Source organism: Lathamus discolor, chromosome 3, assembly GCF_037157495.1.
Source record: "Lathamus discolor isolate bLatDis1 chromosome 3, bLatDis1.hap1, whole genome shotgun sequence".
Classification (NCBI taxonomy): domain Eukaryota; kingdom Metazoa; phylum Chordata; class Aves; order Psittaciformes; family Psittacidae; genus Lathamus; species Lathamus discolor.
Genome location: NC_088886.1, coordinates 372,407 through 389,367, shown reverse-complemented (window position 1 = coordinate 389,367; position 16,961 = coordinate 372,407). Strand labels below are relative to the sequence as shown.

General features: G+C 41.5%; 2 protein-coding genes across 4 annotated transcripts in view; one reads left to right on the top strand and one right to left on the bottom strand.

The window, feature by feature from the left end:
- Positions 1-2,092, bottom strand: part of SLC44A5 (solute carrier family 44 member 5) — a 105,694-nt gene extending 103,602 nt beyond the window's left edge. For both annotated transcript variants that reach the window (XM_065673011.1, XM_065673012.1), the window contains exon 1: positions 1,564-2,092. The gene's annotated coding sequence lies outside the window, so the exon portion shown is untranslated. The remainder of the gene's footprint in view (positions 1-1,563) is intronic.
- On the top strand, positions 1,353-16,288 carry ACADM (acyl-CoA dehydrogenase medium chain). 2 transcript variants are annotated; one of them, XM_065673015.1, is made up of 12 exons: positions 1,353-1,819; positions 5,105-5,201; positions 5,971-6,068; positions 6,177-6,246; positions 8,482-8,582; positions 8,669-8,749; positions 9,607-9,737; positions 10,832-10,940; positions 13,764-13,904; positions 13,983-14,078; positions 14,744-14,992; positions 15,850-16,288. In XM_065673015.1, exons 1-12 carry the CDS (start codon positions 1,502-1,504, stop codon positions 15,919-15,921), a joined length of 1,563 nt encoding a protein of 520 aa, XP_065529087.1. In that variant the 5' UTR covers positions 1,353-1,501; the 3' UTR covers positions 15,922-16,288. The 2 variants fall into 2 exon arrangements, with proteins under 2 accessions (XP_065529087.1, XP_065529086.1); XM_065673014.1 differs by having other exon boundaries at positions 5,102-5,201.
- Positions 16,289-16,961: the final 673 nt, after the last annotated feature.

Sequence of the window (16,961 nt, the reverse complement as noted above, 5' to 3'; positions counted from 1 at the left end):
CATACAATCCAGTGGTATGTTGTACTTGAAACCAGATTTACAACAGGAAGAACATATGAAATTCTTCATTAAATACTTGGGTAACAAAGGTATAAATTATGCTTCTGCCTTTTACTCAACTACCTTTACAGTACAGGGCGGGGAGTGGGGAACCTACTGGTACTGGAGTTAATCACCAGCCTGTGACTGAGTCAGGTGAACACCTGGAGTCATGCCAGGATAAAGCCTACACAACATTATCATCAGCTTCTTTTTAATCAGCTGACATAGATGAGAAATAGCTCTTACACCATTAGCATCCTACTTAAGCAATTCTTTGGTACTAAATACAAAATCAGTACTCTCAACTGTCAGAAACAAATCAAGCAATGAAGAACTAAACATACCAAGGCAATAACTGTCCTAAAAGTATTTGGGACACCTTACTTTGAATTGTTACACAAAATGAAATTATATCAAAAATCCAGGTTCCAGGAAATAGCTTTATGTTTTGGTAATTCTGTTAAAATCTCTTGCCATAAAAAAGTCATTCACAGACAAATCAAAGTGGCTATTTGTTTTTAAAGAGTTGTTTTAATAAACCCCCAAATAATACTGCTTCATGACACTGAAGCATCATATTCAAAAGAATATATTTTGTGGACTGCACATAATTTATAAAATGAGAGCCCTTGCTTTAGCATGTGGCCAGAATTGAGAGCATTTATAAGTGCATTTTACACAACTATCAACACAGTACACATCGCTGTGAGACCTCAAATTAATAATGGTATTAAAAGCCTAGAATCAACAGGTTGGAAAAGCCCTTTAAGCTCATCCAGTCCAACCGTTCCCAGCCCTGCCAAGGCCACCCCTGCCCCATGGCACTGAGGCCTCGTCTCCACGCTGTGTGAACCCTTGCAGGGCCGGTGCCTGCAGCCCTGCCCTGGGCAGCCTGTTCCAATGCCTGAGCACCTCTGGGGCAGGAATTGTTCCTCAGCTCCATCTAAACCTGCCCTGGGGCAGCTTGAGGCCGGTTCCTCTTGTCCCATCCCTTGTTCCTTGGGAGCAGAGCCCAGCCCCTCCTGGCTCCATCCTCCTGTCAGGCACTTGTAGGGAGCCATCAGGTCCCCCCCGAGCCTTCTCCATACTAAACCCCCCAGGTCCCTCAGCAGTTCCCCATCACACTTGTGCTCCAGCCCCTGCATCAGCCCCGTTGCCCTTCTCTGGGCCGGCTCCGGCTCCAGCACCTCAATGTCTCTCTTGTAAAAACACAACAGAAAGGGTCACGGCGGCTTTTCTTCTAAAGGGGCGGGGGGAGGGAAGGAAACTTGTGCGGGGCTGCAGACAGCCCAAAAGAGCCGCATACGAAAGGCGCACTGGCCAAGCCTTAGTCAAGCCTCCTCTCCCGGTATGCGCGGGCGCTGAGCGGAGTGGGTATCTGCGGGGCACAGGCGGTGCCTCGGCGGCATCAACAGCGCGGGCTTTCCCCTGGCTCGGGAGCAAGCAGCAAACGCAAGTGATGAAGTTCTCTGCAGGGGGACGGAGACAGCCACCATTCGCCGCGCCGCCTTTCCTGCTTACCGCGAGCCCCAGAGCGCGCTGTGCCGCTTCCCCCGACTCCTGCCCACCGCGGAACCGGGACAGCGGCTGCCCCAGACTCTGCAGCGCCGCGGGGCGACCCTCGCGGGGGTTAAACCCCTCCGGGCCTCAGCTCGGCGTAACCGGCGGCTCGCGCGGCACCGCCCCGCTGCCCCAGCGCCCCGCCCCTCCGGGCTCGGCCGGAGTCTCCGCGGCCGCCGGCACCCCCGCCAAGATGTCTGCGCTGCGGGCAACCCGGGTGAGCCGCCGGGCTTGGGCCGGGGCCTGGGGCCGGGCCCGGGGCTTGAGGCGGGGCGCTGCGGTGGCGGGGAAGGGCCGCGGGCCGAGGGAGCGCCGCGGAGCAAAGGCAGGAAGCTCCGGCGGCCCCGGGGCCGGGGAGGGCGGGAGGGCGGCGCGGGGCAGACCCGGCTGCCGCGACCGCCCCGTCTTGTCGGTAAGAGCCGAGAGCCGACGGCTGCCCCGGAGGGCAGGGCCGCGGGGAGCCGAGGGCCGCTCGCTGTTCCCGTTTACCGGGGAGGTCTTGGGCGAGTGCCCGTGGTCCGCCCAGTGCCGCCCGCCCACCGCGGAGCTGTTGCACAACCGCGGGCCGCTTTCTGTGTCAAAGGTCGTGCCAAGGGACCGGGGGAAGGCCGCGGGTACTGCAGCGCATCGGGGCTCATAGCGCGGGGTGTTTGTCCAGGGCAGTTCACCGAGCCGCATGGCCTGTGCTGCTTCGTGAAAGTGTGTGTGAAGTACAGTAGTTGTTCTTCTGAACTACCAGTGTTCTGCTGTGCTGAGCCACCAGTAACGGCCTAGCGTCAAACTAGAAAGCAACAGTTATTCAAAGTTCGTACCTTGCATACAAAACAAAACAGTACCTTGCCTATGGCATTTCCAGGCCTTCCTCTGGTGTCCCGTCTTCCAGAGGCACTCACTCACTGACCTAGCAGAAGGGCATGTCGCCAGAGCTGCCTGGAAGCACCTCAGGGTGCTGCTCTGACAGCGTCCGTGGAGGAAGAAGCTTCATCTGCAGGCAGCCAGTGTTTCACAGGTCATAACCCGTGCGTAAGGCAGGGGGAACAGGCAGTTATTAATGCCCATCATAGGGCATGGACATTTCCAGTTCAGCCTGCTGACACAGTACCCCAGCAATGAACTGCTCTTGACAACTTTCTTCATTTTTGTCCTGATGCAGAGTCAAGGTTAGCGACCTTAGCTTGTCGTCCGTCTTCTTTTGTGATGTGCAGCTTTTCAGACAGGTTCTGTAGCTGTTTTAAGTGTTAAAGCAATAATATGTGTCGCTTCCATGTGTATCCATGTCATGCCCTTTTCCTGACAGCAGGTTATTCCAGTGTTAGTCTTGCTATTCTAATGATAGTATTTCTAATTGTGGTAGAGTTTACGGAATAGTGCATGGAAATGCAGCAGGAGCTGCATTGGAGCATCGTTGGCAGTAGCTTGTTACTGAATCTCATTGTTCCTTTCAGTCAGGCAGTAAGAAACGAGAGAGAGTAGGCAGATGGGCATCCAAATTCTTACATGTAGCAAGCTGTGATCCTTTGTCACTTGATCACTTATGCAACTTCCAGGTGTGAATCCCACCTGACCAATTCCTATTTCTGTTTGTGGGGGGAGTGTTCATTTTTTCCAGAGCAGCCTTCAATGTTGACTTGCATGCTACTCTGGTACACAACCCACAATAGTTCTCTAGTATAAATTTGACAGCTTCTTTCATGTAGTGTGTCACTTTTAGCATTACTTTGAGTTCAGTACTTTTGCTGGTGCAGGCAGAACTTTTTTGATGGAAAAGTTATATATGAGTCTGTCAAAGGTTGTTCCTTAGCAGAAAGGGAAGCGAAGGAAAAGAAAAGCAAGGAAAAGAAAGGAAGGAAAATAAACCCTATTAGAATCATCTGGCTTTTTTTCAATCTTGTCTTTTTCCAGATGAACTAAGGTTCTGAAGGGTTGAGGTTTTTCAGGATAAACATTTGTTGATCTTACTTGGTTTGTTTTTTCTGTGTAGGAGTGGCAGCAGTAACACAGAAGATACCATTTTGCAATGTCTGTGGCTTGTGAAAACTTGAACTGAATAATGTATTGCCTAGTGGAAAACGCGGTGCTGAACTACTAACAAACTGCCTTGGCAGTCTATATCCAGCCATGTCCTCCCCAGCTCCTGTGCCTGGCAGCAGGCTTTCTGCATTTCTTCACCTTTCCGATTTATACATGTTGTCAGTATCCTCTGGAAATACTTTCTACACTGTGTTGACACCTACTTTTGCCTGTGTTCTTTGGGTTCTTGTGGTGTGACTTTGTAACAATCTCTGCATTGCATTCTTATTTTTAAGCGCATGTTTGTCTACCACAACTTTATTTTGAAGCTACTTGTTGCCTCCCCAGGTGTGTAACTTTCTGGAATGTCCTTGTCTTCTACATCTTCCAGGAAAATTTCTGTACTTTTTTTTTCACTATTACGAGTTTTTTTTCTTGATGTTACATAGTAAGTGACTGGTCTGATAATGCTTCCCCTCCCCCTCCTGCCTACGTTTTCAAATAGCAAAATCAAGAACAAGGCTTTTCTTAGTGTTTAGGCTGGTTTGGTTTTGCACAGTATTGATTTGGGTCCTTCCAGAAATTTATCCAGTTAAATATTTTTCACTTTTTGTCCAAACATTTCAGAGATTCAGAACTACTGAAGGACGAAAGAGGGTAAAACAACTATTTAAAATCAAATTGAGACATATTTTTGCACAGAATTAAGGCATTCTGAAAATAGCTGAGCAGGAATATTTGTGGGCACTAAATTAAAAAAAAGCTCAACCAAACCAACCAACGAAAACCACCGCCACCACCAAAAACCACAATTCACCAAACTGAAACAAACAGAACCAAACCCAAAAAACACACTGAAAAACCCAATAAATCTGTGATAAGTATTAGGAAAAAATAACCAACCTCAGATACTCGGCTGAGTTCTGCCCTATTTGGGGTGAAATAATCACTAAGTGTCTGTGGAAGCAGCTTAGTAACAGAAAACAGACATGAGTCTGGAATGTTATCAAAATATTCTTACAGATCTTGGTTAATAGGTTGTTTTTGAAGTCTTACAAAATCTGCATGTAGATGGTAAACATTGGATAGATCAAATATTCACTACTGGTCAAGAAAATTAGGTTTGATGAGTGTGTATAAATGATAGATATTGCTATGTCTCTGTGAACATAAATTTTAATTGCACTTAGTTATTTTTAAATAATTAGTTGTGCAACACTCAGAAGTGAATACAGCAGTTTGCTCACCTCGGTGCTGTTAAAACCTGGGATTCCTGGAATAGCTGTAAGTTCATGTGTGCTCTGCTTGCCACAGGAACAAAACTTGAGGTAGCCAAGATTTTTTTATCACTGATCTAATTGTATTCTACTTGATGTGATGTTGTTTCTACAGAGGGATTCTACATTTAAAGTTGTGCTGCAGTCAGGCTGGTAGCTTTAGGAGATTTGAGCTGTAAAAATCTGACAACTTGTGTTTTTTTTCTCTTTAGCAGATACTTCAGACCATTGCAGGGCATGGATGGAGGTCACATTCTAGCAAACCTGCTCAAAGCGCACATATAGGCAAACCTGGAGCTGGCTTTAGCTTCGGTAGGTATTGCAGTTTTTGAAAGAAATACAGCAATTAAGGGAAAATTGCAGAGGTAAAAGAAAAAATAATACATTGCAGTTTAATATGAATTAAAAATCAAGGTGTTTATTCAAAATAGATTTCTGTTCTTTAAAAAAAAAAAGTTGGAAAACCAAAATTACTTCTCAGCTCAGGCAAGTCAGGTATGCGCATAATGTTTGTAAGATTTTCTTCTTCAGCCTCATGTCTGTTTTAAGCTTTTTTATTGCCAAAGTGCCTTAGCTTTGAGTATTACAATGTTAAAGTAGCTAAACATTGTGATAGTTGAACATAGTTGCAAAGAAATGTTATAAGGAAATTCATCCTTGTCTTGGCATGCTATAGATGTAAAGCAGATTTAGTGGATCAGCAGCTAGATGTTTGAAGCTGAATAGCCAGGGTCTTTGGACAGCATCCACCTCCTCTTCCTCCATTTAATGAGTATAGCATTCTTCTTTCTTTTGGTAATACATTTTGTATTACACAGTTCTCTCTACTCCATTTTCACTATTTTGTTGATAATTTCATGAGGAGTGAGTGAATGTATTGTAGGTGTTGATGAGAGAACAGTGGAGGTTTTCTCCAAGCAAGATGGGGAAGCCAAGCTTTTTTGCTTCCTTGACAAGCCCAGGAAGTGGTGGTTTGGGTTGTCGTGGAAGGACACTCTTGTTTTCTTTTTCCTCATAGTCTGGCAACTGGCAGAATTAAAAATAGTAGAGAATTTGTGACCTTTGTTTGTTTTTTAAATAGAACTTACTGATGAACAGAAAGAGTTCCAAGCTACTGCTCGTAAATTTGCTCTGGAGGAAATTATTCCAGTTGCTGCACAATATGACAGAACTGGAGAGGTAAGTCTACCTTAGTGTAAGGGGAAAAATAGACTTTTATCTTAACCTGCATAAAAATTAAGATGTTGATTGTGGTGAATCAGAAGGTGATTTTTACGTCTATTTCAGTATCCTCTTCCACTTATAAAACGGGCTTGGGAACTTGGTCTTATAAATTCACACATACCAGAAAGCTGTGGTAAGTAAACATTCTTTTTAATGTGTAAAATGAAACAAAGAAAAGGCATTAGATGAGATTTATGTGTGTAATTATGGATTCTGTATAAAATAAACAGTTGCCTACTTGGATAATCTAAATTTAATCAGTAGGCAGGTTGACACATACAAGTGTTGCTAGGTGTGGATATAATCAGGAGATAAATTAGACAGATTATGATTTAGTAATTTACAACCAGATTTTCCTAACGTGATTACAAGTGCCTAATGTTCTCCTGGTGCACTGTGTCAGCTGATTAGGCAGAGAGATTAGAAGGTCATATTTTGTTCTAGTCTCTGACACAAGATGGAGCAATTAGAGAGTTTATTCCAGAAGGACATTTTTTCAGTTTCTATTAGGTGCAGTACAGCAGTGCTTTGGCAGTGTTTATGAATATGAGTAACCATGGAGGTTAAGGAACAAAGAGACAAAAGGAACAATTGTGAGAACTGGATTTATTCAGCCACAAATTCTAGAGAAACTTACGGCTGAAATAGCTGAACTACTGCAGTATAATCACCTGATTATTAAATGAAAAATTACAAGGGGCAAATTGGACACCACTGCTTTAAAAAGTCTCCAAGGGAGATCTGGGAAAATACATACTAGTAAGCCTCATACACAGTGGGAATTAAGAGCAAGTAAGGTGAAGTACAGAAATAGTAGACAAGAGATAAACATGGTATGCTAGAGAAGGGGTTTTGTGAAAGGAAATCATGCTTCGTAAAATCACTGGAGTTCTCTGAAGTAGCTAGTAAGTGTGTGAACAAGGGCATGCCTTGCCTGGTTGATATAGAATGCTTGAACTTCCAAAATGAGTTTTAAAAATCATCAGGTTTCATAGTGGAAAAATTAGCAGCATAGCCTTGCTGAGTCTTGTGCTACTTGGAATGTTTATAAATAAACTGTAAGAGGGGTCAATACTGAGGTGATAGAGTTAATTGATCATACCAAGTTATTCAGTGTAGAAAAGATGAGAGGTGCAGGAGAAAGTCATGAAACTGAGCAACTGTTAAAATTGCAAATGCAATTCAAAAAAAGGAGGAGGGATGTACATGTGAAGGGAAAGAAGCGATCTGAACCTCACAGAGAAAACAGTATCTTCTAAACTAGTTACCGCCTTTCAAAAGAGACATTTAGGGGTTTATAATATGTGATTACGTGGATGTCAGCAGAATGCTCAGAAGTGGTCAAAACTCTAAAATTTAAGGTCAGAAGGGACCTTCAAGGGAATAAGGAAAAAAGCAGCCGACATAATTATGCTGCTGCCTGAATCTAAATTGCACTTGCCTGTAACTCATTATGTAGTCAGATCCTTCTTAGAAGAGTATTATGGAAATGGAAAGGGTTCCTAAAAGGATGACAAAGATTATAAAAGATGCATGTTCTGTGTGAGATGTAGCTTCTATATGAGAAATTATTTAAATGTCAGTGTCATGGAGAGTGTGAAAAGAGATTAATAATTCACTGTCCCTTTCAGTATAACTAGAAGGCATCAAATTAAGTCAGCAGATGGCAGGTTTAAAATAAATGCAAGGAGATGGTTCTACATGCAGTGTGTAGTTAATTTATGAAACTCATTGTCCCAGATGATATTGATGCTAAAATTTTATACAGATTCAAAAAGAGACTGGGCAAATTCACACAAGAAATATCTGTCAAGGGTTAAGTATAACAAAGATGCCAAAAAGAGGCATCTCTTTGGCTGAGGAAGTCAGCTGAGGGGTCAGGAAAATATTTTTAAGGAAGTAAAGTTGCATTGTTGTTGTATTTGTATTTACTTCCCGAAGTGTTGGCTCCTGTCAGAAACTGATTACTAAGCTGGCTGTCTGACTAGTATGGACACTTTTCTTTTTGCTTTCCCCTAAGTGCTGTGCTTTCCTGAGTGGTAGCTCAGGAGCCCTTTTTTTGCTTCCTGAGAACTCTTAATTCTCAAATGTAAATAGTAAAAAAATTGGGAGTGGTATATTCTTGTCACTTTGTGCACCTTGTCCCATGTGAATAACACAGTAACCCTGCAACTGTGATTCCTAATTTTCAAATCACATTACTCTTCTGACAAAATTTTTTTTAAAAAGCTTGTGTGAGAATGGCTTGCCAAGCATGGTACACAAGCAGATGAATGTGGGGGAATGTGTTGTTGTTAATTAATTTGTGTAAATCACTAATATGTTACAATTTAAACCAATTTTAATAAATGAAGTATTTCAACTGTAGGTGGTCTTGGCCTTGGCAGTTTTGAAGCATGCCTTATTACAGAAGAGTTAGCTTATGGATGTACAGGGGTTCAGACTGCCATTGAAGCAAATTCCCTAGGGGTAAGTTCTGCCTTTTCTTATGCTCTTTAAACTAGAATCTGCGTGTTTTAAAAAGAGGGATTAATGGTCTAAATATTTTCTTTCAGCAAATGCCAGTAATCATTGCAGGAAATGAGCAGCAGCAGAAAAAGTACTTAGGAAGAATGACAGAGGAACCAATGATGTGTGTAAGTTTAACTGCATCCTTGTAGAATGTTCCTAAACCAGATTAATAGTATTACCTCTTTTTTATTTTTTTCTTTCATTTTTTCCTTTTTTTTTTTTTTTTTTTTTTTTTCTCCCAGAAAACTCACAACTTACAGCTTGGTCCATTTTTGTTTGTAAATAAATGGTGGCATTTACTGAAAGTCAGGGAATAACTAATGAGATACATTAAGTACGCAAATAGAAGTTATAACTTGGCAAATTATCCCCATCCTAAGTCACTTACAAAAAGTTAATGCCTTTTATTTCCCTTTTGAGAGCATATGTAGACATTTTAAGAAAAATACAAGGTTTGTATAAAGAGAAACTTACCTTGCATGGGAATTAAACTATTTGTGATATTAAATATTATATAAGCAGTACTTGTTACATAGAAAGAAGTAAACATTCATGTGCAGTGCATTAAAATGTGAACAACTGAGCCTCATGAAGGACACAGTAAACATAAAATGTTACTCAGTGCCCTTATTTTCACATTTCAAACATCCTCATCTTTCACATCAGTTTGTGAAGCCTGAGGAAGTAATGACAGAATGGTTGTTTGATTAAAAGATAATTTTATGTATTCTATGAATTTATAAAAAAAAATTAACCCATATATGTTTAGATTCTAGTGAAGAATCTAGCTGTTGGGTGTTTTTGAGTGGTTGGGTTGGTTTGTGGGTATTACTAGTAGTAGTAGTAGTAGTATATTTTTGGGTTTACCAGGCAGTTCACTTAAACCTTTTACAGATCAGCAGGGTGCATGAAGCCTTCAATAGGTTGTGGTTGCCTGAAAACAGAACTTTCATTCCTCAAGATTTTACGTATTTTCTTTTAGGCTTACTGTGTAACGGAGCCTGGAGCAGGCTCTGATGTGGCTGGTATAAAAACAAAGGCTGAGAAGAAAGGAGATGAATACATTATTAATGGTCAGAAGATGTGGATCACAAACGGTGGGAAAGCAAACTGGTGTGTTAACTGTTAACTCGTGTTTATGTTATACAGTGGCTTTCTGCCCTCAAAGTTAAGTTCGTTAAAGATTTGTTAGAAATCTAAATCTTTGTTGTGTTTCAACACACGCGCTTTGGTCTCTGACCAGTTTATCTGTGTAGGATACGAGAATGTAGTCTCAGTGCTGTGCAGAGCCTAAAAAGGAAAATGAGGCTTGATATGACAACTCCTCACTCAAAAAGGCCGCTTGAATCTTTCTGCTGTCAAAGGAAATCAGTTCTGCTTCTTCTTCAGGGCAGGACAGCACCAGTTTGATTTAACTTGCAAAGTATTCAAGAGGCTCATATTGCTGGCCACATTGCTTCATAGTTATGGTGACTGAGATCAGTGATTCTACTCAAAACACATCTCACTTCTAGTGAAGCTAGTAACATTATTGCTGTGGTGTGCATGGAGCGTGCTTTACAGTATAAACCTCTTTGGTTATGTCTCACATCATGCTGATCCACAGCACATAAATTCTTCTTAATTCAAGTGAAAAAACTTTATATGTTTATCCAAAAGCTGAATTTTCTAGTTAGTTATTTCCTTGTTAAAGGCAGATCTATCAAAGGCAATCTACCAGATGTCTTTTGACAGTACTGAACACCATGTATGTGATTTACAACTGTTTAATTTCTAAGAGAAATACTTATTTACAACCTACACTTAGAAGAATAAAATTAAGATCTTTGAAATTAGGTGATAATATTTTGCATGCAAGAACATATTTCCAAAACATTAATTTTTATGTATGTGCTGTGAATAGGTTTATTTTGTACTATTCATGAAGCTGATAATATCACAAAGACTTACAGTACATGGAAAACATGGAGAATCTTTGCATGTTTATATGAAGTAATTTTATTAAATTTTATGAAATCTTGATTCTTTGAAACTTCCTCACGCTCTCTGTTTATTTTTGCAAGGGACAAGAAAAAGGAATTTTTAACTTAGATAGAATTTATTATCTCATAGAAAGGCACATAAAACCACTTAAAATATTAGCTAGAAAAGTATCTGGTTGTTAATTGTGAGGATAAACTGCATCCCTCTTCTTTGTTTTACACTAGGTATTTTTTGCTAGCTCGTACCAATCCAGATCCAAAAGTTCCTGCAAGCAAAGCCTTTACTGGATTCATTGTGGAAGCAGATAGCCCTGGAATCCAAGTTGGAAGAAAGGTGAAGACTGTGTCTTTTGTCTGACAAGTCAGGAATTATCATTCAGTTCTAAACCGATAATGCGACAAATTACCATTAAAGAAAAAAGACTGTTATGCAACTGCGCATTTTATATACTCACGTACAACAGTCTTTTCAGTTTCACAATATACAGGAAATATTTATAAGACACAATTATAAAGTTATTCATTCAGATAAGGGATTATTCAGAACGGTCTAAAGCAGGATGACTTTGAACAGCTGCAAAAGAATCTTTGAGAACTATTTTATTGACAAGTGCCAATAAATGAGAAGTAGTATGCATCCCAACTAGAAGGAAGGGCCAGGAGACCTTGGATGGATAAGGAGCTGCTAAGGAAAATTCAAATGAAAAAAGAGGCTTATAAAAAGTGGAAGCAAGGACAGGTGGCCTGGGAAGAGTACAGGGATGTTGTCCGGGAAGCTAGGGACCAGGTTAGGAAGGCTAAGGCCCACTTAGAACTAAACTTGGCTAGGGATGTGAAAGATAACAGAAGGGATTCTACAGGTACAGAATAGGCCCCCTGAGGAAGCTCTCGGGAGAACTGGCTACACAGGATTTGGAGAAGGCCGAGGTTCTGAATGACTTCTTCGCCTCGGTCTTCACTGGCAAAGGCTCTGACAGCACCACCCATGTCTTAGAAGGTAGACGCAGGGACTGTGAGAATGAAGACCTTGGGCCCACTGTAGGAGAGGATCTGGTTCAAGACTATCTTAAAAATCTGAATGTGCACAAGTCTGTGGGACCTGATGGAATCCATCCGCGGGTCCTGAAGGAGCTGGCGAATGAAGTTGCTAAGCCACTGGCCATCATATTTGAAAAATTATGGCAGTCAGGTGAAGTTCCCAACAAATGGAAAAAGGGAAATATAACCCCCATTTTCAAGAAGGGGAAAATGGAAGACCCGGGGAATTACAGACCAGTCAGTCTCACCTCTGTGCATGGCAAAACCTTGGAGCAGATTTTCCTGGAAGGCATGCTAAGGCACATGAAAAACAAGGTGCTTGGTGACAGCCAGCATGGCTTCACTAAAGGGAAATCCTGCCTGACCAATTTGGTGGCCTTCTGTGATGGGGCTACAGAACTGATGCACAAGGGTAGAGCAGTTGATGTCATCTACCTGGACTTGTGCAAAGCGTTTGACACTGTCCCACACCACATCCTTGTCTCTAAATTGGAGAGACATCAATTTGATGGATGGACCACTCGGTGAATAAAGAACTGGCCGGATGGCTGCACGCAAAGAGCTGTGGTCAATGGCTCAATGTCTGGCTGGAGACCAGTAACGAGTGGTGTCCCTCAGGGATCGGTGTTGGGACCGGTCTTGTTTATATCTTCATCGCTGACATGGACAGTGGGATTGAGTGCGCCCTCAGCAAGTTTGCCGATGACACCAAGCTGTGTGGTCCGGTTGATACGCTGGAGGGAAGGGATGCCATCCAGAGGGACCTTGACACACTTGTGAGGTGGGCTGATGACAGCCTTATGAAGTTCAACCACAACAAGTGCAAGATCCTACACCTGGGTCGGAGCAATCCCAGGCACAGCTACAGGTTGGGCAAAGAAGAGATTCAGAGCGGCCCTGCAGAGAAGGACTTGGGGGTGCTGGTCGATGAGAAACTGAACATGAGCCGGCTTCAGTGTGCGCTCGCAGCCCAGAAACCCAACCGTATCCTGGGCTGCATCAAAAGGAGCGTGACCAGCAGGTCGAAGGAGGTGATCCTGCTCCTCTACTCTGTTGTCGTGAGACCTCACCTGGAGCATTGTGTGCAGTTCTGGTGTCCTCAACATAAAAAGGACATGGAACTGCTGGAACAAGTCCAGAGGAGGCCACGAGGATGATCAGGGGCTGGAGCACCTCCCGTATGAAGACAGGCTGAGGAAGTTGGGGCTGTTCAGCCTGGAGAAGAGAAGGCTGCATGGGGACCTAATAGCAGCCTTCCAGTACCTGAATAGGGCCTATAGGGATGCTGGGGAGGGACTCTTCATCAGGGACTGTAGTGAGAGGACAAGGGGTAACGGGTTAAAACTTAAACAGGGGAAGTTTAGATTGGATATAAGGAGGAAATTCTTTCCTGTTAGGGTGGTGAGGCACTGGAATGGGTTGCCCAGGGAGGTTGTGAGTGCTCCATCCCTGGCAGTGTTCAAGGCCAGGTTGGATGAAGCCTTGTGTGGGATGGTTTAGTGTGAGGTGTCCCTGCCCATGGCAGGGGGGTTGGAACTAGATGATCTTGAGGTCCTTTCCAACCCTAACTATTCTATGATTCTATGAAAGGATAAGAAATTTGACAGCTTTAGCCAAGTGAGCTTTAATTTTAGTTACTGCTGGTAGAGGAAGAAGCCTTGGAGACACTAGTGCTATTTCTCTTTAAAAAGTACTGTTGTGTTTTTTTTTTTTTTTTTTTGTAGTAAGCAAAACTGGATGTTGAACATTAGGAAAGGAATCAAAAAACTTGAAAAGCTTGTTTATTTACCTGTAGTACCCCTGTACTGCCTGCATATTAGATTCTTTACTTTTTTCACTCCCATCTCAAAGGGTGTAGTTGAACTAGAGAAGGCCAACAAGACTGATGACAGCTACAGACGGTTTACATATAAGGAGAAAGTAACTTGCTCATTGTAGACAAGTTAAGGTCATGCTGGTCTACAAGTGTAAAACTAGTATTTGCCATGTATATGGTAATTTTTGGATGAAGTGTTTTGGGGAAAAAAACCATACTTTATGCTTTGAGTAAACTAAAGAATCAAAGTATATTGTTCCTTTGTATAATCCAATTTGCACCTCTATAAATTTCCCATTTCAGGAAATTAATATGGGTCAACGCTGCTCTGATACAAGAGGTATTGTCTTTGAAGATGTGAGAGTCCCAAAAGAAAACGTACTAATAGCTGAAGGAGCTGGCTTTAAAATAGCAATGGGAGCTTTTGATAAGACCAGACCACCTGTAAGTATCAGAAATAACTTAATTATAAAGTATAGCAGGAATCCCTGATTTTTTTAGTCTGTGCTGTTTTCAACTCAGGTAGCAGCTGGTGCTGTTGGATTAGCAAAAAGAGCACTTGATGAAGCTACTAAATACGCGTTGGAGAGAAAAACGTTTGGGAAACCAATTGTTGAAGTAAGTGAGGGGGGGCTGGGGAGTATAAGTAAAAGCTGTGTTTTCACACTGGATGTACTGCTACTGATTTTTCAAGGTTATTAATTGATTTACTTAGTTTATTAATTTTTATATTGTATCTCTGCCATTTTAGGGTTTCTGAGTGTATAGGCCAGAACCATTTCAGTAAACTTAGCTATGTGGTAACTTTCCATAATTTATCAGTGATTATAGTAAAAGCAGAAACTAAACTCTGCCCAAAAACCTGAAACTCATGTACAGGATATACTTAAGATCTTCAGCACTAATAAACTAGGATTTTCAGGAAAGGGAAAAAACTCTAAGGTATGTGAAGTAACACACAGCATTAATACTAATAGAATATACTGTCTATCACACTGCTTACCAGTTTTAAAGAAATATGAATAAAAAGCAAAATAAATGCCAATCTCATAAATAGTAAAGAACAATCTCATAATTCAGTATTTAATCCCTATGACTAAATGGATTTGAGAATTAAAAACTTAAAAGTATAATTGAACACACAATGCTGAGAGCCTGATCCATATTCTGTAGAAGTGTAGTACAATTTACTGAGTTTGTTGAAGAGAACACTGTATTAGGATTATGTTTTTCTTGGAGTGTTAAGCAGGCAGTGTTAACCTGGTTCATTTCATTGTTTACAGCACCAAGCAGTGTCTTTCCTGCTTGCTGAAATGGCAATGAAAGTGGAACTGGCTAGGATGGCTTACCAGAGAGCTGCTTGGGAAGTTGATGCTGGTCGCAGGAATACCTACTATGCTTCCATTGCAAAGGCATTTGCTGGTGACATTGCAAACCAAGTAGCTACAGATGCAGTACAAATTTTTGGAGGAAATGGATTTAATACTGAATATCCTGTAGAAAAACTGATGAGAGATGCTAAAATCTACCAGGTAAGTAAAACAGAGGATGTGACCTTTATAGTAATGTATACATTTCATATAAAATAGAGTAATGGCCATTATTTCAAATCACGATGTACACATATTCAAAAAAGAAAAAAGTTTCGCATAAAAGCAGTGACCCTTCAATTTGAGAAAAGACTCATTCAAATCAGGCAAATTCTTGCACACAGGAGTCACTGCACTGGATCGAAACTCAGCTCAGGTAAAAGAAATACATTATGGTTTTTCTATTTTTATTTTTTTCCCAGTGAGGTAACTCTCTGAAATTCTTGGATTCTTAATTTTGAAGCTTTTGGATTTTTAAGGGGAAAAAAAAAAGTAGTAGAAAAAAGCAATCAAAATACCAACACTGTCTTTGGTATTCTGGCAGTCGAGATGGTTTACATCTAATGCTGTTCTTAAAAACCTAAAGTGATGGAAATCTTCTGACCTTCCATATGTATGAACTTGAAAGGCCAAAGAAAATACAACACTTCAGAACAAGTTATCTCCTCCCCTCCACCTGGTGTTCCAAATCTTGTTTTGTAAAAAACTAAGTTATGCATTTTTCTTCATCACCTAAGCAATTTTCTTCATCCTTCTTCACCTGCCGTATCTATTTTCACGATAACCATAGTGAGTTTAGGTAAGGGCAACTGAGAGAACAAGACTGTCTCTCATGATCTTGTATGTGATTTATTCCATTTAGTCTGCTTAAGGTGCTCTGTCACACTGGAATTTTGTCAGCTTTTTCTGTCTTTCTGTATATCCTAATCCATGCTGGATTAGTGCCCTGAAGGTTTAAAAGTGTAGGTATGTTAAAACCTTGTAAAAAATCATCAGCTAATATTATTTCTTCTTTTCAGATTTATGAGGGAACTGCTCAGATTCAAAGGATGATCATAGCTCGTGAACATGTTGGAAAATTTAAGGCTTAAAGAAACATATAAAGTGTGTCTGGTGCCACAGTAGTGTTCTGTGTTCTGGTGGAAGAGGATTTTAGTGCATTTCTCAATAGAATTAAAGAGGCCTGGATTAAAAAAACCCACACTTGCCTTCAAAATCTTTTTATTCTCTGTGTTATTAAGCACTACTTACGTTCTCTCTGTCCAGTCCCTCACTTCACTCCTGACTAGCAAAGCTGATGTTTTCTAAACATTCTGAATTCCAAAGTGATTGGTTGTTGAAATACCAAATGAGCAAGGAATGAGAACCTCACAATGCTTCCTTGCTGTAAAATTAGATGATCAGAATGTTACTTCTGACAGTCATTGCTGCATTCTAATAAATATTTTTTTAAGAGTAGTGTGATTGTTTTTTGTTCATCACTAAAACAGTATTTTGGGTAAGTTGTTCAGTGTCATAAAGACATTAAAAGCAGTCCAGTTCCCACAAGGTTACAGCCCACAGCAGCTGAGCAGCCCCTCAAGCTCAGCAGGGTGAAGGCCGGCATTGCTGGTATCTGCACTGTGGCTGCTCTGAGGATTTCAACATTCTCCAGTAGTAACAATACCAGCCAGAGAGAATGTGGCCTTTGGCACTACTACACTCCTTAAGCAAGTATATGTTCAATTAGGATAATTCACTTCAAGTGAACATGTGTAGCTTTCCTTCAGATGCAATTCTGTTTATTTCAAATCAAGTGTATTTAAACCTACGATTCCTTTCCATCAGTGTGTAACTGAAGAACAGCTGAGAAGAAGGAAATGTTGCAAGATATACTTTTTTTTTAACTTTGGACAGATTGTCCTGGCAGTGCTAGCAGGATGGACATCCCCTGGACTTGTAGAACAGATTACTTGGCATTTGTGAGGCCGTACCTGCAGTACTGCTTCCAGTTCTAGGCTCCCTACAACAGGAAAGACAGACTTAACTAAAGGGAGCTCAGCACAGGGCCACAAAGATGGTTAAGGGACTGGAGCATCTGTCACGCAGTGAGAGGCCGAGACTCTCCAGCCTGGATGAGAGAAGGCTCAGC